This window comes from Prunus dulcis, chromosome 4 (assembly GCF_902201215.1).
Source record: "Prunus dulcis chromosome 4, ALMONDv2, whole genome shotgun sequence".
NCBI lineage: Eukaryota > Viridiplantae > Streptophyta > Magnoliopsida > Rosales > Rosaceae > Prunus > Prunus dulcis.
Genome location: NC_047653.1, coordinates 7,397,946 through 7,425,090, shown reverse-complemented (window position 1 = coordinate 7,425,090; position 27,145 = coordinate 7,397,946). Strand labels below are relative to the sequence as shown.

The following is a 27,145-nucleotide window of genomic DNA, read 5'->3' as shown; positions in this document are numbered from 1 at the left end:
TGATCACAAACGTAACATGTGAACAAATTCTTCTGATACTAGAATATTACATTATAATTAATTACTTGATATGACATATTTTTTTATATTAAATGAGTGAAAAAGAGCCGTTAGTGAGAAGCATATGGTTTACTTAGATGCTCTAACACTTTACATTTTAAAAAATTATTATTTTATTCTTATTGTAAAGACTTTTGGGAAATTTCCTAGTCCCTCCCACAATATTCCCCCTCAAAAAGAAGAAAAATAAATAAATGTCTCGTACAAGATTGCATCAATTCCTTGGTGAAATCTACCTATTTTTGGAGAGGAATTATAACGAAAAATGGAGAGAGAATCCCAAATCAAATTTTTTTTTTCTTTCTCAATACCTAAGCCGGGGGGAAGTTTTCATGGGGCAAACTTTTTTTTCTTACCAAATCCAACTTATTCGGTCCACTTACGAAAATTTATGTGCTCCTAGTGTAATGGGCTTTTCCATGAAGTCCTTTTCTTTCTTTAGAGAAAGGCCTATGACATAGGCCTCTTGGAAATGGTCTAGTGATTTCTTCCATTGTTTTTTAAAGTTGCTCGGTCATTTACGATTTTCACCTCTTGTTGTACATCATCAAGGCTAAGAAAGTTTAGAATATCTAGGCAGATGCAACTCCCCTCTCTGAAAAAAGTTTTGGAGGTGGTGGAATTTGCCCAACTCTGCCATGGAAGTGTCCACAATCTGCTGGAGGAAATGCCTTAGCGAAACTCCTTTTTGTTTGTTGTGTTGCTGTGTTGTTGGGCTATTGCGCGCAGCACATCATGTGTACCTTTTTTTAAAGTCTTTGACCAAAACGACATCGTTTTGAACCAAGTAAAAAAAAAAAAAAAAAAGAGTTAAAGCCTTATATTCTACAGAACCTGCTGCCAAAGTGCAATTAGTATTATTAATAATTTAATATAAAGAGAGTCCACATTCACTCCATTTGAATTGAATTGAAGAAGCCAACACACCCAAAATACAATCGCATGGTTTTTTTTTTATTTTTTATTTTTTTTCCTTTTGGTCTTTTTTTCTTTTGGTTTTTTATTGCTAATTTTTTTTAATAGTTATTATTTTCTGATGTGGCCCTCTCTATATTTTTTTAATTATAAAGTTATGAAATGGTATTAGTAATCCTCATTTGAATATTGCCCATTCTCTTACAAATTCTTGGGTCTGCCATTAATGGGATTGACCCATGTCTTTCGGTGCTCCTAAGTTGTCATAAGTTCAAGCCTATATGATATTTGTGTGTGTGAGTTTCCTCCTTTCCTCTTTCTAACATTTAAAAAATAGATGAAGAAGTTTATATTGATTAGCATAATAGAACATATAAGGTAACTAACTAGTCCTCCCAACCACAAAATAAGGAAATTCATGACAATTACGTCCAATCCAATCTCTAAACTTCAAAACCAATTAAGCATTATGATGCAAACGTGTTCAATAACATGCTCTTATTTCTTATTTCCCACAATAAGTCATCAAATTAGTGCCTTTTTTATCATCAATTTCTATGTAGAAATACAATTAATTCCTCTACTTTAAGTAATCCATACTTATCTTAGAGCATCTCTAAGGAAAATTTAACATCTTCAATCTCCTCTTCCAACCGAAACATCATTTTATTATTTTACTAATATAAAAAATTAATATTAATCACAAAATGGGACCCACGCTATTAAAAATTATATATAATAATAATAAAGAAAGTTGCATTTAGATGGGACTTTACTATTAAAAAACTCAAAAAAATGAATTTGACATTGCTGTCAAATTTCCGACAAGAACTCTAGCCTTCATACCAAGTCAGCTTTAATACATTGGTTGGAATATCACTTGCTGTCAAAACTTTCCGTTAGATCATCCACCTAACAAATAACATCTCGGTTGGAGATACTCTTAGTTCGTGTCCAAACTCCTCCCTAAGTAGTTCCCATTAGTTGACACCTTCCATACTTCATGGGTGCAACATCAACAAACTCACTCAATATCAAGTTACAACCTAAAATCTATGGCCATGTTATATTAACTACTTACATTTCGTACATTCCATCGATTAGTATGCTCCCAATAACTTGTAATTGTGATACATTTTCCAAAACTAAATGGGTCTCTCATCAAAATCATAAAAAGAGACTAAAATATAACAATGTCATTGTTCTATCTATGAGGGTGGGGTGATGAAGTGACCGTAAGGAAAGGAGTGGATTGTTGGAATTGCTTTGTGGATTTTTCTCTTTGGCCATTGGATGTTTGTGGATTTGGTGAGACAAAAACAAGGAGATGACAATAGGAGGTTTGAGGAGGTAAAGGTTTTTTTTTGCTTGAATGTGGAAAGTAACTAGCAAGTAGCAACACTATCAACTTCTTTGGCAACAAGATTTTCAGAGTGTTGGCAAAGGAAAATAATAAAAATTTGAAAATGGAGAATGTCACGTGCCTAATACACGTGCCAGCCCGAGCCTACAGTTGGCTCGGATAAAGAACGAAATGTCAAACGTCACTTTGATCTCATAATTACTCTCCACCGAGGCAAAAACCAAAAACACACAGAGAGAAAGTGGGAAAAAAAACCCCAAACTCCCAAACCCTCTCTCTTCGCGCCTTAACCTCTCTCTCTTAATCCAAAGCTCAATTCAACCAAATTGAAGCCGTTTGCGCGAGCCAGAGAGAGAGATTAGAGAGAGCAAAACGAGGAGGGCGATACTGATCCAGTGCGATGCAGCAGCATCAACCTCCGTCAGTCCCACCGCCATCCAAGAGCGGTGGTGGGACCGGAGGCGGAGTGCAGGTGCGCTGCGCCGGCTGCGGTAAGATCCTGACGGTGGAGGCCACCGAATTCTCGTGCGACACGTGCCAATTGCCGCAGATGCTGCCGCCGGAGCTGATGACCCGGGCCCCGGCCCATGCCCCGCTGCCCCCACATGGGGCCAACAAGGGCACAGTTCCTCCTCCGCTGCCGCCCCACGGGGCGGCCCATGGCGTCGATCCCACAAAGATCCAGCTCCCCTGCGCCAACTGCAAGGCCATCCTCAACGTGCCTCATGGCCTCGCGAGATTCCGGTGCCCTCAGTGTCAAGTTGACCTCGCCGTCGACGTGTCGAAGCTCCAACAGTTCTTCTCTCCCCGCCTGCCCCTGCCGCCTCCTCCCGAAGAGGTCAATGAGGTAATTGTTGAACACAATTGTTTAGTTGTTGATAAATTGCGGGAATGTGGAAATGAAAATTTGAAATGTGTTAATGCTAACGATATGAGTACTAGTAATACTTTGCTTCCTTGGTAGCTAAAACTAGTAAAATGCCAAAAAAATTCCTTTCTGTGCAGTTCCATTACTTCCCACCATGATAATATAGAATTCTAGCCAGTACATGTTGGAGGTGTCAACTAGGGATTGTTATTTGGGAACGGTGTTCTTTTTTGTATTAATGCGCTCAAAGTCTCTTTTTTTCCTATATGTTTGTTATTTGGGAACGGTGTTCTTGACTGGGCGACCACTAACAAGGGATAAGTGTCCACTTATGTGCTCAAAGTCACTGTTTTCCCTATATGTTTGTTATTTGGGAACGGTTTTCTTGACTGGGCGACCACTAACAAGGGATAAGTGTCCACTTATGTGCTCAAACTCTTTGTTTTTCCTATATGTTTTTATTGGGGAACGGTGTTCTTGACTGGGCGACCATTAACAAGGGATAATTTTCCACTTATGTGATTGCCCAAAGTCTCTGTTTTTCCAACATATTGGTTTGTCCTTGGAGTTTAAATTAATTTAACTGCAGTCTAATAAAAATAAAAAGCGAAATCGAAAGGGAAACTTATGGTGGGGAATGGTTGAGAAAATTCTACCAGATTACTTAAATTAAAAGAATAATGATTTCAGGTCAGAACCCTAGTGCAGCATTTGAACTTGCAAAGCCTTGGCACTCAACTCTAAAATTCTTTTAATTCTATTTAAAAATCTCCAGCTATTTTTTTTCAGAATTCACCAAAGCTTAACTGTAATCACAAAATGCTGAATATGCATCTTTGTGTCAATTTAATGAATTCTTCCCATCAATAAGGAACATGTATATTAAGTCTGTAAAGCAAATACATACACTTGTTGTTGCTAGGGGTGGTAATTCCTGTTTTTGGTGATGGTTTTAGAGTTTAATTGACACGACAAGAAAAAGAAGATATGAGTGCGATACACTGTTGTGTTATTTTAGCTCAACATGAACATGACACATTATAGGTGACACGACATGACAGACCTACTTCATTGTCAGTGGGGTATTTGTTGTTTACCTAGTTATTTCACGTCAACTTGTGTCAATTTCTGTCAATAATTTAAAAAGAATATGTTCCTGACGGACTTCTAGTCCATCATGCTTTATGCTTGTTTTTAATATAGGTTCTTGCTTCTTATATATATATATATATATTAATCCCATGTTGGTTATTTCTAGTTTTGAAATCTATGCAGTCAACAATTGTTTGTGTTTAGAATAAAAATATACCAGGTTAGATATTCTAAGCTATGGTACTACCGTATTAAAGCATGCAAGTCATCGACGTGTCAGGCCTAGTTTGGCCACACGTGAGTGGAAGTGTTGAAAAATACAAAATCCAACATTTGATACAGTTAAAAAATTGGCATTCATATAGATTTGTTTATATTTTGAAGTCCTGTTGGCCAGGTTCTTACATGTAGGCTTATATTCTCCCTGCTGCTTTTGAATATGTCAGGTAGCCATTGAAGTGGAGCGAGAAGAAGATGAAGGTGGCACGGCAGGAGAAACATTTACAGACTATGTGAGTCTTTCAGTTTTCCATTAACAAGTACTATGTGATTTTTTGTTAATAACTGTTAGGATTTCATGATTACAAGTTCTATATTGCGGTTTTCTTTTGCTTTTACAATTTTAGTGTCTTCAGTAGTTATTTAAGCCTCTGGAACTGGCATCTCAGATACACTTTATGTTGCTTTTGTGCAGCGCCCTCCAAAATTATCCATTGGACCTCCTCATCCAGATCCTGTTGTGGAAACATCGTCCTTGTCTGCTGTGCAGCCACCAGAGCCCACTTATGATCTAAAAATCAAGGATGATCTGGAAAATTCAAAGGCTTTATCATGTTTACAGATTGAGACATTGGTCTATGCTTGTCAGGTTGCTCTTATTGCCACTCCTTCTTTTCAATTTTCAATTGTCTGCTGCATTGTAAAATAGTTTTCGTTTTGTTGACAGAGACACCTCCAGCATCTTCCAAGTGGAGAGAGGGCAGGATTCTTTGTTGGGGACGGAGCTGGTGTGGGGAAAGGTCGAACCATAGCAGGGTTAATATGGGAGAATTGGCACCACGGGATGAGGAAAGCAGTGTAAGTTTTGGCTTGCAGTCTGTGTTTGACTTCATTTGCATAAAAGGACAAAATGGAGCCCATGCAGACAAATAAAGATGACATGGAGCAAAATAGTCTCTCCGATTCTATTCTAAGCTAGTATCTATTGAAATTGTTGCTTACTTATAATTGTAACTGTTACTGCTACTCAAATACAGATTGTTAGTAACGTTTGAAAATCACTTATACAAACATCTTTTTAATCCATGTTTCATGTGGAAAGTTAAGACACTAACAGAAGAAGTAAATAGACACAAAGTCTGAGAAAAAAAATCATATGCACTCCAAAAGAAACCAATTTTCTGTGTTAGGGGTGAAGTTACTAGGTGAAAGTAACTTTTTTCTGCCACACAAAAATAAGTTGTCACACTTAAAACATGTCAAAGAAAGTCAATCGTGGGAGTTTTAATAGTTTTTATCTACTTTTAATATAGTAAGAAAAAGTTGGTAAGTGAGTTTTATTATGTTGGTTGGAATTACATTACTAAATATTATGCTAGGCTGGCTGGAATTATGCTTTTCAAATAATCTTTATTTAATGCTTTTCTCTCTCTGCATTGATCTTAAACAGGTGGGTTTCTGTTGGTTCAGATTTGAAGTTTGACGCAAGAAGAGACTTAGATGATGTAGGTGCCACTTCTATTGAAGGTGAATAAGGCATCAATTTTTTTGAATATAGATAAAGTTGCAATAAGAGACTATATGATGTATGCAAATAAATTTGATTTTCAATTACTTTTTTAACGATACAAATTACTCATTAAAGTATCACAATTTCTGGACATTGGAGGAAGCAATTAGAAGGTTAGAGAAGATATATGTGATGCAAATGATTTAAATAGTTATGAATTGTACTTTAGCCTTTCTTTTGTTGCTTTAAAAAAATCATGTTAGAGTTTGCGGAATAATTACATTTGACGCTCCTATTATTTATTATTATTTTTTTAAAAGAGAAGTTTTAATTCATAAAAACCATACAAGAAGGTGGACAAGTAATCCACCAATAACAGGAAGAAACAGTAAAACAAGTACATAGATCTCCCATTATGTGAAGACATTTGACGCTCCTATTGAACAGAACTTGTCGTGTTAGACTAGTTGCTTCCTCGGTTAATTTTTTGTGTTGCTTAATTTATGCATGCCGTATCATTTTTTTTCTTGTATGTGTGTTTGTGCTTTTTTGTAAACATGCTTTGTCTAATTCTTCCTGTGTATGTTGAAGTACAATTTGTATATCTAAACAAATTGTGAAAACTCACTCATGCATAATTGCGTATATAAATTTATTTTTTTTGAAAAGGAAATAGAATTTTATTGCACCATCACAATAAAAAAACACAAGGTGGCCAAGATGGCCACAAAAGAAGTCTAAACAGCGAAATAGCAGTTAGACCAATCAAAACGAAGAACTTCTAGCAATGAACAAAACTTGAAACAAACTTTGACTGGAAAGCTAGCGGATGGCTGCATTCCAATCCAGCCAAATGCTCACATGAAGTTATTGCACAGTATGTTGTTGTGGTTAATGGTTCTTTTCTGGGGTGTCATAACTTGATGCTTTAAAGCTTAATGACATTTGAAAATGCTGTGAGGATCATTTAATAATGGAAAGAAGTCAAGTATAGAAGTGCCAGGAAAAATTGATACAGATGAATTAGGCCTATAATTGTGGGTGGAAACTGGAAAGTAAGTGGCAATAGCATGTCTATAGACTGCGCTACTGAAACTATGCTTTAAGTCATGAAGTTCCCATTATTCTAGCAAAGAATATGCAATTGCTATTCAAAATGTGAAGGATTAAGGTTTACAATTTTTTGTTCAAACTCTGGTTTGGCTTGGGCTTGGTTGAACTTATTGGTATATCACATTGTCTGTTAAGGGGTTGTGGTATCATACTATCATGAGACAATGCCACATGCCAAAAATAGAGAAGGACAAGAAGACAGAAAACGTAAAATTTGCAGATAAGAGTATGGCACAGGCACTCTGCTTAGGTTTAGCTACAGGTTGCTAAGTTTCTGAATATAAAATATTCTCCAATTGGAATTAAGCTATTCTTTCATGCACAAGAGGCTCTCTGTTTCAGAACAGTATTACAATATATATAATCTCGCTTGCAGTTCATGCCTTGAACAAGCTGCCATATTCTAAACTTGATTCAAAGTCTGTTGGCGTTAAGGAAGGAGTTATTTTCCTTACATACAGCAGCCTCATTGCATCCTCTGAGAAAGGTCGTTCACGTATGCAGCAGCTACAGCAGTGGTGCGGATCAGGATATGATGGCCTTATCATATTTGATGAGGTAGTATATTTTCATTGTAAATATTTTTATTATGACTTTTACTTCGTGCTTTAATTGATGGAATAAAAAATTCCATGGTGTCAATATGCTTTGCTTTTTATTGCTAAAGGTCAATGGCTTCCTTGTAGTGCCACAAAGCCAAAAATCTGGTGCCTGAATCTGGAAGTCAGCCAACACGTACTGGGGAAGCAGTTCTTGAGATTCAGGTTTGAAGATGCGTATACTGCATATATATTTCTAATTTTTAGTCATTGTACAAGAATTAGATTAATAGTTTTATTATTTGGTATTTTATAGAAACATTTAAGATATTTGAGTTTGCAGAGTCCTGATTTTTCATTTTACTTTATTAAGTCTGATAAAACTCTTATTTCAGATAAACTTAGTAGGGTATGTTGCATTCATGTTATCCAGCTAAAAATAAATACTAATGACAATAACATCAATAAGGCTTTCCATGAGATACTTTAAGTCAGTTAAACTTGAATTAAGAAAGGATATGGGTAATAGAAATTATGAAACATGGAGGTTTATGATTAAATTATTAAGCTAAATGAAAGTTGAGGTCAAGTTGAGACTCAATGGAATCACTCCTTCATTTTATTTTTCTACTATCCCCTTATTTTTTTGAAAAATTATTTATGTGCCCTCAAATTTGGGCAAAGTGTATTGATTTGTTGTATTTGAAATTTGATCTGAGGAGTGCTGATAATAGTTGCCATGTCATTCTTCTCTAATCTACATTCTCTATGTTTGACATTTGCACTGCAATTAATTAACTCATAACTGGATTAACTAAATAAAATTTGCAGAAAAAGATTCTTATAGACAAATCATTTATCGTTGAAAATCAAGCATTTGAGGGAAAGTTCTTCGTTACCCTGAAACTCGTCCTCTGTTTTAACCTATTTAAATCTCTCATGGCCAGTTTTTTATTGGTTGGGAGTTTTCTCCCTCAATCGCTTTAGCCAACGGAAGGAAATCCATCATGTTACACACCTTTCTGTGGCAACAGTGAAAGTCTTCCTTGTTGATTATTTTCCCTTTTTATAAATATTCAAGTGTATCAAAACAACCCCAAAGGAAATTACCAAGTACTCAAACTGTATACTTGACACACAGTCATCACATTTACAAACACATCATGCATATATGCATGACTGCGATACCGATGGCTCCTCTGAATAATTAAAAAATGATGTGTAGTGGTTAAAGGGCGCAGAATAGGATATAGTGAGTCTATTAACTTGTAATATTAATATTGTATCATCACAGGCTCGGCTTCCTGAAGCTCGTGTTATTTATTGCTCAGCAACTGGGGCATCTGAACCACGGAATATGGGTTACATGGTACGGCTTGGTCTTTGGGGTCCTGGAACATCCTTTTCTGATTTCCGTGAATTTCTAGGTGGGGTTTTTATTTGAAGTACCTATATATATATATATATTTTTTTTTTTCTTGTTTATAAACTCTATTACTCACTTCTCCTTCCAATTTTTATTATATATATATTGCTTTATAATATGAAATCACATAAAAATAGGAAAAAATCATTTGCACTACGATATCTGCTGGATCTAGTTTAGTTTCCTTTATCTTAAATTAATTTTCATGATTAAATCAGTAAAACAGTTGTGGTGCTATCATGTTTAGCTGAAACCTCCCTCTCTACCTCTATGTCTCTCTGAGAAACACCTGGCTTTTCTGTCTCTGGTATACTCAATTTTTTCTTTTTCTTTTGGCAACATGATTATTGTTCCAAATTTCCTTTCCTTTTTTTCTTCCTCACTTTGCTACTATCCTAAAATGGTTTTGTTATTTAGAGGTTAGACCGTATGCAATTTCATTTGTGAGGTATCAATTAACATGGAGTATCTTTAGATATCATTTAATCATGGGTGAGTTTGGCTTGGAATGGTACCCTTTTGGTAGGATGTCTTTCCATTCAGCCAGTGGGAGCAACTGAAACAAATTCATGTAGTCCAACGTTTATGTTCTTATATTATTCTACATCTATAATTTGCTGGAGGATTAGATTGCTTGGTTGGCACATCATCATTATTTTCTATTGTTAATTTGTTACTATTTTGGGAATATGAAACAAGAAATTTTGGTGTGTCTTATGTATCATATGTTCTTCTGTATGTGTGCGCTTCTTTGTGTATATATACACACACACATACATTTGACTGCTTAGGTGTATGCCCTCTCCCTTCTCCTCCTCCCCTCTCTCTTTCTCTCCCCCGCCAACGTATACATATTCTCACTTTCTATATTTGAGTACCTGGTTTCCAGATACTAGAAAGTGTATTTTCTAACAGCATAGTGTCTGTAGGTGCTCTTGAGAAAGGAGGTGTTGGAGCACTCGAACTTGTTGCCATGGACATGAAAGCAAGGTAACACGGAGAAGGATAGTTACGTGTAAAAGATACATTAAGAGCAAAGGCAATGTAATAGGGATCTAAGTTTGGGGACTCAATTTGGGGGCTTGCATGTAAGCTCTTAAATCAAATATAGACGGATAAAATGTACTCACTTCACCTACTGTGCATCTCATCTGTCCATGTATGATCTGATAACTGATGTGCAAGTCCTCAACTTAGGCCCTTATTAGAGTGCCATCAGTATTATGAAATAAAAATATGTTTAAAATTGTATTATTTAATATTTCAGGGGAATGTATGTATGTCGGACTCTTAGCTACAAAGGGGCAGAGTTTGAAGTTGTTGAAGCACCGCTAGAACCTGAAATGATGGTATGGCGTACTCATGTGCTAACATGTTTATATGAAATCTATCCTGTTTCAGTTCACTTGCTAACATGTCACACAGACTTGCCTACTAAATTTCTGCATCTTAAATCCAAAATAGGAAAAAAGAAAGAAAGAAAAAAGGTTACTTAACGGGTCCTTGATTAACCTGTGAGATGCTTATTATTGCTTATTCTGAGTTTAGAAATTCCTATGACATGCATGGTTGGCCCCCTTTTGTCCCAACTCATGGGTAATTGTTCAAAGATAATGACAAAGTTCATGTGGGGTACATTGTCTGGCTATGTACAGTGTTACTCTAGCATTGAATCTATATGCATGGAAGATTGCTTTAAGGCGTAAAAGAACAATTCAGTATTTCTTAGGTTCGGGAAATTTGCTTATGATTCTTATCAAGTTTCTTCATTGTGAGGTAGACTGTAGATTCTCGTATACTAACTGCCTTTGTCATGAAAATAGTCCGATAATTAAAGTGAAAGTTTTTTTTTATATAAAAAATATATATTTATATATGAGAAAGTGAAAGGGGTTGTTGACTTGACTGCTTGTGTTTCATAATTTTGAATATCGATCTGCAAAAAAGAAAAAAAAAAAGAAAAGATAATTGATTGTTTTACCAGGTTCAGAATAATTCATAAAGACAAATTTGTAATGATAGCATGCACCAAATGCTTGCCTGTTTGTTTTAATTAATTTTGAATATTGATCTGCAATAGAGGGCAACTGGATGTGCTAGGTTCCTTGAAGTTTGAAGAATAGGAGAGAGAGAGAGAAAGATAAATCTATAAAGAGATATTTTGAGATAGAAAGAGGGAAGAAGACTAGATATGGAAGAAAATATATATCTTTCATTAGACCCGGATAATTCAACAATTTCATCAGAAACACCTTAAGGCATATTTGAGGGGCAAGACCTGAGACTTTCTAGTTGTTAAGTAAAGTGCCTTTCCCCATAAATTTACTTCTTTTTTTCTTTCTCCTTTGGTGAGGGGCTGCATACTTACTAACCTCGAGTGGGGCATAGTTTTCTCCCTGGTTATTTGATATTTTGAATTTTCTAAAGATTTTTAAAATTGTTTATTTATTTATGTTACTTTGTTGTCTTCTTAGGACATGTACGAAAAAGCAGCAGGGTTTTGGACAGAGCTGCGATTGGATATACTATCAGCAGCTGCATTTATCACTAATGAAAGGCCCAATTCTAGTCAAGTCTGGCGATTATATTGGGCTAGCCATCAGGTATCTAATATTCACTGTTCTTGGATGTTGTCGGTTTACATTATTATTTTTTCAATTGTTTTCTAAAATTTTCACATTTATGTCTTTAGATTTTTTGTAATTACAAATTTATTGGCTTTTTGTTGTTCTTGGTTTTGTGCATATATTGCAGCGTTTCTTTAGGCATATGTGTATGTCAGCTAAGGTGCCGGCTGCAGTAAGACTAGCTAAGCAAGCATTGATGGATGGCAAGTGTGTGGTTATTGGCCTTCAGAGTACTGGAGAGGCACGAACAGAGGAAGCCGTGACCAAATACGTGAGCACATTGGTTTTTCCTGATGTATTTGGTTTTGATGTGTACAATCTTCATTTATTTTGTGTGTCCTTGCTTAAGCAGGGTCTTGAACTTGATGATTTTATTTCTGGACCTCGAGAACTGTTACTTAAATTTGTTGAGGAAAATTATCCTTTGCCTGAAAAGCCTGAACCTCTTGAAGGTATATATGCGATTTTGTACTATTGTTTGCATAGTTTATTTTAATGTCACTACCAATTTACTTTCTTGAGTTATAATAGGAGAAGAAAGTGTAAAGGAGCTGCAGCGCAAGAGGCACTCAGCAACTCCTGGTGTTTCAATGAAAGGGAGAGTGAGGAAAGTCGCAAAATGGAAACCTGCAAGTGATGATGAAAGTGATGAAGAATCTGAAAGTGAGTTTTTAGAAACTGGCTGATAATAGATGTAACACGTCTTTTTGGACCCTTATATTATGTCTCTGGTATCTTCTTGTTCTTCACAAGAAATTTACCTCGCAAACATGTCTTGTTTGGATCCTCATTGTAATATTGACACAAATCTCTATTTTTTTTTATTGGTGCATCACGTTTTATTCTGTTTGCAGAATGCACCTACTGATATATTCAATGCAACTGTTCATATATATTTTTTTAATTTTCAATCTTCTCCATTTGGGGGCATTTTACAGCAATCACGACATGTTTTATTCTATGTTTGGGTGAAAAGCAGTAAACTGCTATACTACCTTTGCTTCTTATTTCGAATTTTTGTTTGATCAATGCAGCTGATTCTGCTCATGAATCTACTGAATCTGATGACGAGTTTCAAATTTGTGAAATTTGCAGTTCTGAGGAGGTAATTCCATTTGATATGTTAAGATTGTTTTAGCGCTTGCAGTATGTTTCTTAACCATTAGATACTTGCTGCAGGAAAGAAAGAAATTGCTTCAGTGTTCCTGTTGTGGCCAACTGGTGCATGCTGCATGTCTTATCCCACCTGTGACAGATGTTGTATCTGGAGATTGGTCATGTCATTCATGCAAGGAAAGAACAGAAGACTTTTTGAAAAAGAAACAAGAGTATATTGCTGAACTTACAAAGAGGTTAGTTTCATTTTGTTTTTGCCCACAAGAGTTTCATGTTTAATAACTTATTTTTCATATTGGTATTCATTGTTTTATTGTAATTTTCAGCATCAATATAAGTTTCATAACCTTGTAGGTATGAAGCAGCTTTGGATCGTAAGTTAAAAATATTGGAGTTAGTTCGTTCTTTGAATCTTCCGAACAATCCTTTGGATGATATCATTGATCAGGTAGTGGCGATGTTCTCTCTTTCTCATTTTCTCATGTCATTTTGAAGACATTGAATCACGTGTTCATAATTTAATTTTATCCAACTTTGTAGATACCTCCATGTTTGTCCTCTTTTTCCTTCCAAATTCTATCTAGAAAGAGCCATGCCTATGATCTGTTAGTTATTGGAGGCTCTAGCTGTGTCCCATGCTGTAGTATGTTTCTATTTCTTTTCATGAATTGTTAGATGCTCAAATCGTTAAGAGTTATGTCTAAATGGAATAAATCTATTCTTATTTGTACAATTATATTAAATTAATCATTTTTCATGCATATGTTTGGGCATACTTGATAAAAAAAAGAAGGGTCAATTTCAGTTTAGTACCCTGAACTTTCACCTGATGGCATTATAGTATCCGTCTTTTCAATTTTAAGACTTAGTATCCACACTATAATGAGGTTCTGCTGTTAGGTACTAATACGGGTACCAACATGCCTTGTGGATGAAAGTCAGGGTACTAAACTGAAATTGAAACAAAATTTTTTGGTCATAAATCTCTGTATGCAAGAGCAGGCATCTCTGATAATAAATCTGTGAAGTAGGTCTCTGGTATACATTTACTTAGTGGTCCATGCATCTCTTTTTAGTCTTAAGCAGAGTGTCAATAAATAACAGAGTTAAGAAAACCCCGTATGCCTGTGGTACATTTACTGGTGTAGTAAATCTATCGACACTATGAATCTAACTCTTACCGCAGATTCCTAGAATTAAACTACTAAAAAAGAAGACTGAAAACATAGTTCTTCAGCCGCACATCCTAACTCCGAATTAAAGTCTGTTTCGCAACTTTTGATAGGTATATCCTCTTCTAAGCTCCGAGTCATTTTTAATTAAGGCTTGAAAATTGAATCTGGCACCGACTCTGCCTTTTGAGAAGCCCACAAAGGTCCCAGGTAGGAAATAGTTAGGCTACTGGTCTACACCTTCACTGCTAGTGAAACAATATCCACCCAAACTCCTTGAATAAGCTCACTCTTCATAAGCATCATCATCAAATGCGTAAAATTATCCCTTTTAATCTTAAGTGCCTGTATGATTCCTACTCTAATTGATTCTTGTAAATCACTTTTTAAACATTGCTCCTTAAAAAACCCCCGAATTGTTTTACCCTTTGGTTTTGTTCAAACCGATTTATACCAGCCTCTACTTAAAAGTATCGATCCTGCATGGTTATGACAATGTATGTTCAAGTACATATAAATTTAAAGACTTAAGATGGGTGGGTAAGAGTCCTACGAAGAAAGAAAGATGCTAGGTAAGAGAGGCCATTGTGCCTGAGATTGAAAGCCAATGGAGATCAGTGAGATTGATAGAAAGGTAGCACTTTCTTTGATTTCCATTTAAGTCTCTACTTGTATTGACAATAAGTCTTGCTCCATATGCAAAGGAAGCACTAACAGTGATCCTGCTGTGTACAAGCCATTTAATCTACAGTCACTTTGACTAGATTGCTACACTGCGGATTCCAACCTGATATTCATATTCTACAACCCTCAAACTGTTGGCCTCAACATTTTCTGTTTAGTGCCTCAACAGAGTTTCTTTTTTTGGGTGGCTGCAGCTTGGAGGCCCTGATAAAGTAGCAGAAATGACAGGAAGGCGAGGTATGCTTGTGAGGGCATCTGGTGGGAAAGGTGTTACCTACCAGGCACGGAACACGTGAGTTATGGTATTTTTTTGTCTCTCATACTTATTTTGAAATTTTTTTAAATTGGCTAAACTATGTTTTGGTTTAGGAAGGAGATTTCCATGGAGATGGTCAACATGCATGAGAAGCAGCTTTTCATGGATGGCAAGAAGTTGGTTGCTATCATTTCTGAAGCTGGATCTGCTGGTGTGTCTTTGCAGGCAGATAGAAGAGCTGCTAATCAGGTATGCCTATTTTTCTAGAACTGTATCTTCCGATCAGTTGCTGGCTTACAGTGCGGTGAAACTGGATATGTATCTCTCTCTCTCTCTCTCTCTCTCTCTCTCTCTCTCTCATGTATTATACATTTAACAACAGAGAAGAAGGGTACATCTAACTCTGGAACTTCCTTGGAGTGCTGATCGAGCAATTCAACAGTTTGGAAGAACTCATCGGTCAAATCAAGCTTCTGCTCCTGAATACAGGTGGATAGATACTTATGTATAATTGGTTTCTTTTATTTTGCTCACCCATCTTAAGTTAGCTAAATCAGTTGGGGCTTGTTTTCTCTCGAGTCAGTACTGTTAGAAGCACCCAGCTTTCTCTACTGTTAGAAGTAAGGGCTTGTCCACTGAGTCAGTACACTGTAGCGTATCAGAGTGCCTAGTTGACAGGATAAGATCCAGAATCATTGGTGCTTTAGTGCAACCTGATATCCTTAATTACTGAATGCTCAACATATGCAATGGTATCATGCTGATGTATGAGTAGTTTGGTTGAATTATGGTTAAACCATGCCAACCGGTGGCTTTGCAACTATGTGAGTTTCTGTCTCTTGAGAAGCAATAAAATTCATTTGTTGACAGAAGAAAACTTAATGATTCATTTGTCATTTTCTGTGCAATGCGATTAGTGTAAGCTGTGACAGATATGAGAATCATGTATGGTTAGTGTTTTTCCGAGTTGGTAAAGTAGTTTAATCCCTCCTTTCCCTTGCAGGCTTCTCTTTACTAACCTTGGTGGAGAACGTCGGTTTGCATCCATTGTTGCAAAGAGATTAGAATCTCTTGGAGCACTAACACAGGGTGACCGCAGGTTAGTTGAATTTGGTTGATGTATATTCATTGGTTGTTACCATTGTGGTATAAGAATATGTGCTGTAATTTTATTCCTTATCCTGTGAGTCATTTGCCTATCTCATCATTTGGTTTGATGAATTGCAGGGCAGGCCCATCGTTGAGTGCCTATAATTATGATAGTGCTTATGGAAAGAAAGCTTTGATGCTGATGTATAGAGGAATTATGGAGCAGGTTTTTATGAACAACTTATGAAAAATAATATAGTTGCCTCCATATTATATTAATATAAGTAAAAATTAAATTGTAATGTAAAATAACTAGAAATCAGTTTTCAGGATTCTCTGCCTGTTGTACCGCCAGGATGTTCATCTGAAAAACCAGAGACAATTCAAGATTTTATTGTGAAGGCAAAAGCTTCTCTCGTTTTTGTAGGAATAGTTAGGGATGGTGAGCTTTTTTTCAGCTATACAGTACTATGTTGGATAAAATATTAAACGCTAACTTTTATTTCCTCATATATACTGCAAATTGTATACTATGCTAGTACAGTTGATTGATTTAAGAATATTATTTTGTGTAATAGTGTGTCACAGTGAATCTGCTTTTAACTATATTTTATATTTCTCTTGATGGTAACTTGTACTTGCCATATGTAAAGTAGCTACTGGGAAAGATTATGGGAAGCTCTCTGGCCGTATAGTTGAATCAGATATGCATGATGTTGGACGTTTCCTCAATCGAATTTTAGGATTGCCACCTGATATACAGAATAGGTCCGTGATCTGTCAATTAAAAAATAATTTCCTTATTGTAGTTAGAGTTGGGCTTAATATGCTGACATCATCAAAAAACACAGGTTGTTCGAGTGTTTTGTTAGCATTTTGGATCTTATTATCCATAATGCACGCATTGAAGGGAATCTTGACTCTGGGATTGTTGATATGAAAGCTAATGTTATAGAGCTACAAGGAACTCCGAAGGTCAAGCTTTGCTTAATTTCACTTGTTTGCTTTATATATATATATATATATATATATATATATCGATATTGACTTCCAATTTGTTGCAGACTGTTTATGTTGATCAAATGTCTGGAGCTTCGACAGTTCTTTTTACTTTTACCTTGGATCGTGGGATCATGTGGGAGGTACGTTGTTTTTCCACCTGAGTAGTTGAGTGGTGATTATGACTTTGTCAATTCACCATACTAAATTATGTTCATCTTTGGTAGTCTGCGAGTGCCATGCTTGAAGAGAAACAAAAGGATGGGCTTGGTTCTGCCAATGATGGGTTCTATGAATCTAGGAGGGAGTGGTTGGGGAGACGTCATATCATATTAGCCTTTGAGAGGTACTTCATTTCTAGTTGGATGTTTTTTTTTATTTTGAAACTTGGATTGTTCTACCAATGATTGCTCTAGGTAAATATTACTCAAGTGCATTTATATACCATTTTTTTATTATTTTTAAATGATTTATTTATTGAGTTTGTCTTCGTGCTTGCTAGTTCACGTTACATCTATTTGTTTTGGAATTCTGGGAAAGAGACATGACTTAGTATATACTGGTTGCAAGTCAAATTGCAACCGTAAGTGGTGAAAAATAAATTGCACATCTTTGCTAAGACTCAAACTCCTGGACTTTAGGCAGTGGTAAACTTTGAAAGGAACTTATAGTTGATACTTTTATTCCCTAGTTGTCTATATTAAGTATATTTTCTTGTTTCGTGAATCGTGTCAAAGAAATTTCGATTTCATAAATTGATAGAACTGGATAAGAGCAAACTATGCCAAACTGCAATTGGCAGAACTAACCATCCTCAGATTTTTTGGATTGGATATTATTGGTCCCGAATTTGTTGATGTTATTAAAATGTCAGTTTGGAGAAGCAAATTGGAGGAATATCATTTGTTCACTTGAGATCAATAAACTTAAAATCTTCAAGATGTTGAAATCTGAATGTTGTGGGCCATGATAAAATTTATTGGTTTACCTCTGTTCCGAGAAATTTAGCTATATCCATGGTGGCCAACTAATTATAAAAAGAGACATTTAGATGTTCGTGGTTCTTTTCCTTTAATTAGGGAATCCTGCTGCATGACTTTCTGTTTTCATTGGTTTACCCTAAATGTGTTTCAGTTCTACTTCTGGATCGTATAAGATAGTCCGTCCTGCTGTTGGAGAGTCAGTAAGGTACCAAATTTATAATTTCCGCGCTCCATTCATTTTTGTATTGAAAGTATCTATGTTTCACTTTTACCTACTTTTTTCCCTTATCCAGAGAAATGCCTCTGTCAGAGCTAAAAAACAAATACAGAAAAACTTCAACATTAGAGAAGGCTCGCAGTGGTTGGGAAGATGAATATGAAGTTTCGTCCAAACAGGTGTAGATGCTTGATGAATTTAATTTGATATGGCTGTTGAATTTTTGGTACAAATAGTTGCTATACTGCTATTGTATGACTTGGTTGTTATATATATTATAATGGTGAAAATCTATATCTTTTGTATATTAAAATCTACTATTCTTCTATGATGATCAAGAATGAAAGAAAAAGCAACTATTGTTGGACCAATTTTATTCAAACCTTCGGGTGCAATATGTTTACTTTCATGGTCATTGCAATTTTTTGCTGGTTACATTATGTGCGAGTCTGGCTCTATCTTTCTTGAAATTTTGGATTTTGTTTCTTTTACCAGAAAAGAACTCAAACTGCTACCGTGCATAACAGTTCATATTCTAAGCGGATTAGTTGAAAATTCCTTAGTTGTGCATGCATATCTCTTTTGCTGATTGTAGTTATCTTGTGACTTCAGTGCATGCATGGGCGGAATTGTAAGCTTGGCAACTTCTGTACTGTTGGCAGAAGACTGCAGGAAGTAAATGTATTAGGTGGCCTCATTCTTCCTGTTTGGGGCACTATTGAAAAGGCTCTTTCTAAGCAGGTAACTTTTTTCATTTGCTGCCTGTTTCTCCATTGTGGACAATCATGACAATGCTGTGTTATTAAGTGTCAGTGTTCCACCTAATTGTTCCTGGGTAATTCATATGTAGGAAAAGTACAGATAACCTTTTATTTATTTATTTATTTATTATAATGGTTATCTTCAGCTGTTTGTATAATGTTTCCATGTTTCATTTTCTGGGTACTATCTGATACTAATTAACAAAGAGATGGTAAGCATGTTTGCTCTCTCCCTCAGTGCTTCAGTTCAAGTCATCATACCTTCACAGAAGTCCATGGGTCTTGGATGACAAAATATTAGGAAAAAGAAAATGGTCAATAGACATTTTCCATGATAGTGAAGGATAAAATCAGCATCAACCATTTCAGAGTAGAACAGTTTCAACTCTTCAGGAAAACGTGTGCTTTCGTGCATGAATACATGCCCACAGAACAGGTTTCATTTGGTAAAAAACGTATGATGAAGTACATAAATCAAATCGAAACATATAATTCAATAATCCAATTAGAACATATGATGAAATACTTAATAAACATGCTTTCTTTTGCCAGAAAATAAACTTGTATCCATTATGTTGAAGCATCGTATATATGGTTAAATATACAAAAAGAAGAATGCAAGTGTTACTTTGATTTATTGGTTCCCAAGCTATTCCCACTAAGGTTTTGTTGGTTTGCCTGTTGGTTATCCCATTATTACACAAGTTTATTTGACATCTTTTGATTGTTGTAGGCTATTTTCTTTATAGTTCATTAGTGAGCAATCTCATCCATACCTCTTAATTTTCAATATATATTTTTTAACTCTTGTGACAATTTTAACAGGCCCGGCAAAGCCACAAGCGGCTACGTGTTGTGCGTATAGAAACCACGACAGATAACAGCAGAATTGTCGGTCTCTTTGTCCCAAATGCAGCAGTTGAATCCGTACTTCAAGGTCTCTCCCCATCTCCATTGTTAATTTCTTTTTTTCTTTTTTTTGTTTTTTATTTCTTATGCTCTGATGCTTGACCAGTAAGAAAATTTTCAAAAACACTCCAACCGAAACTCTTTCAACAGTTTGCATTTACTTGACTAATTTCTTGGTGTGTCTAGCTAAACTTGATCTTGTTTTTACTCAAGTGAAACTCCTCAATGGCTAAAGAGGCTAATGAATGGAATCCGTTCACATGTTTAATGATATTAACTCATTTGTTTGGTTTTAGAAGTTTACCTTGACAGAGGCTGCTTTTATTATGTTACAGATTTTGCATGGGTTCAAGAAATTGATGATTGAGATGACGCAGTTGTCTGGTTGTAAATTTTTGGTGAGTTGCTCTATATGACGTGTTAATCTCGGAGGCACGGGAATAGTTCCAGAAGGCAGAAGCCAAATACCTAAGAAATAGGAAACAGATTTTTCTGCACACTAATGGAAGCAGTCATTGATTTTGATTTTTTGTTTCTCTCACCCTCCATTGGCTCCATTTTTTCCCCTATTTGTATATCATCGACATTGTGGTTGAAGGCAATGGAGGTTAGTCTACTAGGCTGTCTTGGTTATAGTTCTGCTGGAACTAATTTGTATCAATGTCATACAGCTGTTATTCAAATGGTAGATGAAATAGAAAATCTTCATTTTTGTTCAATATTATTCATTTACTAGATGAAATACAAGATCCTTTATGTTCAAAGACATTCAGATAATCGATGAAATAGAAAATCCTCGGGGGGGAAAAAAAAAATCCTTTATGCGAAGAACATAAAAATAATAAGAAATCCTTCTTGAAAATAAAATCAGCATAAAGTACCTCACTCATAATTATTTATCACCATATATATATAAAATCTTCAGATCAGCACACAAAAGGAGCATCGACATGGTGGTCATGGCAATAGAGGCCAGGTCGCTGAGTGTAACCCTGCCTCTTCAGAGTCTCCCTTGCCTTGAGAACAAGCTGGTGGTTTGTAACTTCACCATCTCTTTCAGAGAGTATGATCTGAATGGCATTGCTAAGAGCCCCATAAGCTTCCGTCGGATTTCCGGAAGGACTGGCATCTGCAGAAGTTTGGTCCGTCTGGCAACCACTGATGAGAATCCCGCCATCAGGAATGGCGCGGTGGTTTGCTCCGGCGTAAACCTCTTGCTTGCTACCCACTTGTGTCTCTAAAGCAGGCTTTGCATACTCATCGTTATCTTGAAGCTTTTGTTCAAGAAACCCTTGAGCCAAGCTTCCAATCTTCCCCAATAACCCACCGCTGCTGCCCTCATTGTTTTGGAGTTTGTTCATGATGACCTTCATGAACTTTTTCACCTTAGGACTGGCATCTTCTCCGAAAACATCGAAGAGTGTTGGCCTCAGCTTCCCAACATCAATGTCATCCTTTCCTGTTTTCTGCTTGAGTATCTCTATAAGAGTTGAGAGTGGCAGAGACCTGCTTTTGAGATAGCCCCTGTGCCCATATCCAGTTTCAATTTCTCTGTCATCAGACTCCTCTTCATGGTGCCGATCGGGGCGCAATGCAGACGGGATGTGGATTCCACGAGACTCAAGTGCATCTTCTGCCCTGTCCTTGAGGAAGTTCTTGAATCCACCAAAACCAGAGCTAGACTTGCGCTCTTCCCCTTTAGTGCTCTCCCCTATCTGCTCTTTAGCTTCATCAATGAGGCCGCCGCTGTGGCAAGAATCTGATACCATTGTCAGCCGGCAACCTGCTGGCAGCTGGTCTACGAACTCCCTGAAGTCATCATCTGTTGCAAATACATTCCACAACGGTTGTGAACTTGTCTTATCAACCGAAGAACAAACAGAACAATCACATTATGTTCAAAGTAGCATTAGAACCTTTATAAATTAACTCTTCTCTTATTTCGATGTTGATATTGCTTTTGAGATTTTGATTAGTGTTTTGAGCTTAAGGTTTATTTTGAGTTTGTATTAGAAAGATAATTAGATAGAAATGACCTAATTTTGGACCTCAACACAATATCAAACCTGAAAACATAAGCAGATCATTCAAGCTCAGAATCAGCACTTTGAATCATTCAAATGCAGACCAACAACCCAAGTAGTTAAAATTAATATCCAGATTTCCAAACAGAAATTCAGTTGATCCAAAATCTTTGGATCAACAAAACAATATGTCAATTTTCCTGAAATGCTCTAACTCTATCCATGATCCATCAATTTTGTTCATCAGATATAAGAAACAAACACATCAAAACAATCATCAGAGACAACCCACATAATCATCAATCATCAAAACAATTATCAGACTGAATTTTCCAACAAAACCCAAAACTTGAAAACCAAACAGGCCACAAAAAGAGAAAGAACAAGAGAGAGAGCAATCAGAAACAGACCAGTGATGAGGTTCATGTCAGTGGGGACGATGCACTCATCATAGCCAGTGTCATCGTCATCGCCAGTCTCAGCAGGAAGGCGGGTGCCATGGCCGCTGTAGTGGACAAAGAGGACATCTCCGGAATCGGCAGATCGGATGAGATTGGTGATGGCCCGGCGGATGTTTCTCCCGGTGGGCTGAGTGTAGGAGGAATCTGAGTCGATCAAAACTTGGATGTCATCTTCACGGAAGCCATATCTGTCCACAAGGCAGCTGTGCATCCTCTTCACGTCGTTAATGCAGCCCTTCAGCTCTGCCTTGGTTCCCTGGTAGTTGCATCCTATCAGCACTGCCTTCTTCGCCATTTCTCTCAATTCTGATCACTCTCACTCTGTTTTTTTTGTGTCTCTGGTCTCTGTTTTTCTTTCTTGATCTCTGTTTTTTTTGCTTCTGGGTTTTGAGAAAAATAAAAAAATATTATTTTTGTGACTAAAATCTAAATTTACGGGTCATGATAATTAATAATTGCCTGACTGGGTGTGGGGTCATGATAATAGTTGCCTAAGAATTAGGGTTATTTCCAAGATCCAATTATAGTATGGATATACTCGAATTTGTTCTAATTGGTTTTTGGTTTTTTGGCCGGATGTTGGTGCTGATTTGGAGACACGTCTTTGCTTTACTTTCTTTGCTGGATAGTATCTTTTGCCAGATTAGCACACTATCTTTTCATAATGGCACAAATGAAAAATGAAATAAGTTGAAAAAATTTAAACCCTTTTCTCAATTTTCCCACGTTATACTATCAAAATTATTGTATTATCATCATCCAACATTACCTTCGTACTTTATACAAATCTCTTTGCAAAAAAGAAATTTACTTTTCTGTCAAAGATGAATGTTTTCATGAGAACGTGAGTCCAAGATGGACGGAAACAAAATGGAAAAAATATAAGGCAGGAATTGACTCCACTAGCTGTCACAAAAGGGTAAAGTTTCCAACTTTTACAAGACTATCATAACTATGGTCAGTTGCATATTTGATCCAGTTGTTGACAAGGGCGGACCTATCAGAAAAATTATTGTAGGTGCTTCAGATTGCTTTTTTGCTCAACTGGTATACAGATTACCTTATTTTCATTTTCAACATTTAAGTAAATGTCTTTGTCCTTTTACTTTTATTTATTTTTATATTATTCTATTTACTTAAGTTTACAATGTAAATAAAGAAGTACCCTTCATTTGGATTCAAATAAAAATACTAGAAAATCAAATTCCCACCAAATCAAAATATGAAAATTCGGTTTTAGTGCAAAATACGATTTAGGCTAAAAATGATGGCTCATTATGACAGGACCCGACCCAATTTTCACTTTGGAATTCGAGCCAAGTCCTGTGCGTGTCCGACACCTGGCAATGTCGGGCACAAATGACCTTTTTACCCTTCTTGTCTCAAATTCTTTTTAACTTCCCTTAGACTTCTGCCGAAATTTCAGCAGAGTCTCCCCTGTATTTTGACTAATCCCAAAAATTTTCACCTGCTAAACAACCCATAAATTCACACCAACTGCCAGAATATTCCAAATAACAGATCTCCACTCCAGTTTTCCAACTTCAACTATATATATATATCAGAGCATTTTCTAAGTTTCAGGGTTTCAACTACAAAACTTTACCTTACGTGGTGATGCGGAAGCTTTGAATGGCACGGTAGTGGATCCCGCGTATTTCTATGGCCTGGGGGTTAAAAACAGGTTGAAAATGTGAGTGGACCAAACATAAGATTTATGAAAACAGTTAAAAATCATAATAACCCCCATAGTAAAAATAACTTGATAAGTAAGGCTAAAGTTCACCTGTGTTTAATATAAGGTATTCATTCGAATATATATATAATCGTATGCATGTAGCTTCGTAAAACTGAACAATTATATGAAGATATAAAATGCGCAAATATCAAAGAAACTGGTTTGAAATAGCTGAAAACCATAACTGAATAAAAGAGCTTAAAATCCTTGAAAAATACCACCTATTTGTACCCCTGTCATATCCGTCAATTCCCCTGGCAGGTCTCGGGCGCCACGCAGTCCACCCGAGCCGCAAACTAGTGAAATCAGGGGACTATGAACAGCCTGATCTGCCGGCAGATTCCTCGAGGACACCAAGTCGCTCTGGCAGGATGCAGGGGACCGTAGTCAGCCTGATCCGCAATCCTGGCAGGTCTCGGGGACATAAAGTCAGCCGAGCCGCAATCCTGGCAGGTCTCGGGACAACAAGTCTGCCGAGCCGCAAATCCTGGCACTCACGGTCCGAGCGTCCCCGAAACTCGTGAGGCAAAGTCAAGTGAACTGACTGAACTATAATCAGACTGGATGTCCGTAGACATCGGTCCGACTCTGGGTAATCACCATAAAGAAACGGGTACATGGTGGTCTAATTAAAAATCTGATAACTTTCTGAAATCTGATAAATTGACTGTAGTCTCGATGCTGTTGCTATTCTGTTATATAAAACTCGAGGTATGCTACTAAACATAACTTTCATCATATATGTAACTCGAAATATTTAACAGAATAAAACATGCTCAAAGATTTGCAAAATACTTATTCAAGATCAAATAATAAGATTCGCTTATAATAACTTATTTATAAAAACTTATTTATATAAAATCGAGATAAAATCCTTGTATAAAGTTACTTATAAAATCTTATTTATGGAAACCTCTATATAACTCATTTATATAAGATAATCCATGAAAGAAAGTCCACTCACAGATGGTCCGAGCTAATTTGACCCTTCGAAGGTTCCTCCTGTAGGTCGACTGAACCTCTGATGCCTGATTATTCATGAATAATAAATCAATAAACTGCTGAATAAAACAATTAAATTAAACACCCTGCCCCCGGCTCCTAGAAATACGTGCACTCAAAACCAAGTTACTCCTGAGCCCACATTAGCTTTTTAGATAGTTAGAACGGTCTTAAGAGACCCGAAGCCTTATTAAGCGATAAACTGCCAGATCGGCCGATCCGGGACCCCGTGGGTCCACGATCTCCGATGGCCAATCTGGGCTCCCCTGAAGGTTCCTTACAGAGGAGGAACCATGTTCTGCGAGTTTGGTCCGAAACGGACGGTCGGATTAGCCAAAATCGCGTTATCGCTTAAAATCCAAACCCCAGCCCTAGGGTTTGCGATTCCGAAGTATCCAGGACTCCGATTCGCGATCCGTCAAATTCTACGCGATTCTGGAATCACGTAGACCGACATATCCAAAATTCAGCGCGATCCAACGATTTAACGACACTGCACTCACGGATCGCGCGATATGGAAAATCCGGCTCAAACGGACTCCGAATCGAGATCCGCGAAATCCTACGCGCTCGTGACGGCACGAGGACCTCAAAAATGCACAGAATTACATCACTACCCTAGCCCACGCGCTCCAGCACGCGCGGGCAGCTTTGGGTGTCCAAAGCGATTTCGGGTGCCCGAAAAATCTCAGAACCAAGACTCCAAACTCCTACGCTAGGTGAAACACCCCATTTGGAGTCACTTTTGTTCTTGGACAACCACCAAAAAGTGACCGGAAATGGTAATTTCGAGCGGCCGAAGTTCCGGCCAGATTTCAATTCGAAAATCGAACCCCTTAGAGCTAAAATCGATCGAAGCCCATATACCCATCAGCTAGAACACAAAAAATAGCTGAGAAACCATGCCTTACTCGATCGATTTGGTGGAGAAACGAAGGAGAATTTCGAGCTGGAAGTTTGGGTAGCTTCGAACGAACCTCCGTCGGAAAACACGATTTTCCGGCCAGCTCAGGGTGGCCCCGGGGTGGAGGTTGGTCAGGTTGTGACGGCGACACGGAGACGGAGCCGTAGGTACCCACGGCGGAGATCTGCTCGGCCTGTGGTGGCCGGGCGGCCGCCTGGAAGTCGAACGGGCGCACCGCCCAGTTCGCGCGGAAGGAGAGAGAGGAAGAGAGAGAAAGTGACGGGGGAGAGAGAGAGGGGTATAAAAATCTGACTTTTTGACCAAATTATCATTTTGCCCTTCGCGGTTTTTAGACCATAATTTCTTCGTTACTGCTCCGATTCGGGTCTACTCCGTGTCTACGAACTCATTTCGCCGCGCTCTACGCAATAGCGTAAGCGAAATTCCCAAATTATTTCTCGATTAAAAAGCCAAATTTTTGCCCATTAAAATATGCGAGGGCAATTTGGTCATTTTTGCTAAAAGATATTTTCCTTACTTTTTAGATATTTTCTTTCTTTTTAGATATTTTGTTTTGGGTTCTTACACATTAAGTCAATATATACTTTATACTAAAATCCCATAAAATCAAGTTTTCTTATTTGATGTATAAGGAATAAAAGTCGCCAAAAATTATCTTGAGAAAATGATTATTCTGAAAAATCATTTTTCATACTTAGTCAATATTGCAACTCAGCTAAAAAATTTCTGGGTCCACCAATGGTTGTTGATGTACAATTTTTCTGATTTCCTTTTTTGTTTCAACTTTGTCATTTTTCTATATGCTTATCAGCTCAAAGTCCATCACCTGGAACACATGCGAAAATACCTGGGTGCGACCATTGTTTCATCTCGTGGTGTTATTATTTTACGCGGCGGTATGATAGTCACACCAATGTACATGTGTAAATTATATGCACTAGCGGATATAACATTCATGATCATTACTTTTATATCTTTTTCAATATGGCAATACAATATATGGGTAGAGACCTTATCATAATACAAGAAAATTCCCTAAGCAGGATCGAACCTACATACTGTTTAAGGAGTGTTTTG

At 37.0% G+C, this 27,145-nt stretch overlaps 2 protein-coding genes across 4 annotated transcripts; one reads left to right on the top strand and one right to left on the bottom strand.

Moving 5' to 3' along the window:
* The first annotated feature begins 2,550 nt into the window (after positions 1 to 2,550).
* Positions 2,551 to 20,637, top strand: LOC117626233 (protein FORGETTER 1). 2 transcript variants are annotated; one of them, XM_034357896.1, is made up of 32 exons: positions 2,551 to 3,185; positions 4,745 to 4,810; positions 4,993 to 5,166; positions 5,245 to 5,375; positions 5,968 to 6,044; positions 7,517 to 7,698; positions 7,827 to 7,904; positions 8,974 to 9,106; positions 10,035 to 10,095; positions 10,373 to 10,454; positions 11,580 to 11,708; positions 11,860 to 12,003; positions 12,085 to 12,184; positions 12,264 to 12,395; positions 12,767 to 12,837; positions 12,912 to 13,084; positions 13,203 to 13,296; positions 14,899 to 14,996; positions 15,074 to 15,209; positions 15,343 to 15,449; positions 15,964 to 16,059; positions 16,188 to 16,275; positions 16,380 to 16,491; positions 16,706 to 16,817; positions 16,901 to 17,024; positions 17,114 to 17,191; positions 17,276 to 17,394; positions 18,183 to 18,236; positions 18,325 to 18,427; positions 18,861 to 18,989; positions 19,835 to 19,946; positions 20,254 to 20,637. In XM_034357896.1, the coding sequence occupies exons 1-32, from the start codon at positions 2,739 to 2,741 to the stop codon at positions 20,283 to 20,285; spliced, it is 3,774 nt and encodes a 1,257-aa protein (XP_034213787.1). In that variant the 5' UTR covers positions 2,551 to 2,738; the 3' UTR covers positions 20,286 to 20,637. The 2 variants fall into 2 exon arrangements, with proteins under 2 accessions (XP_034213787.1, XP_034213786.1); XM_034357895.1 differs by having other exon boundaries at positions 16,703 to 16,817.
* A 55-nt stretch (positions 20,638 to 20,692) lies between these two features.
* On the bottom strand, positions 20,693 to 22,947 carry LOC117626234 (metacaspase-4). 2 transcript variants are annotated; one of them, XR_004585518.1, is made up of 3 exons: positions 22,353 to 22,947; positions 20,770 to 21,740; positions 20,693 to 20,713 (listed from the first exon to the last, which is right to left on the bottom strand). XR_004585518.1 is itself a non-coding variant. In XM_034357897.1 (2 exons), the coding sequence occupies exons 1-2, from the start codon at positions 22,696 to 22,698 to the stop codon at positions 20,845 to 20,847; spliced, it is 1,242 nt and encodes a 413-aa protein (XP_034213788.1). In that variant the 5' UTR covers positions 22,699 to 22,947; the 3' UTR covers positions 20,721 to 20,844. The 2 variants fall into 2 exon arrangements, 1 of the variants encoding a protein (XP_034213788.1); XM_034357897.1 differs by lacking the exon at positions 20,693 to 20,713 and having other exon boundaries at positions 20,721 to 21,740.
* Between the last annotated feature and the right edge of the window lie 4,198 nt (positions 22,948 to 27,145).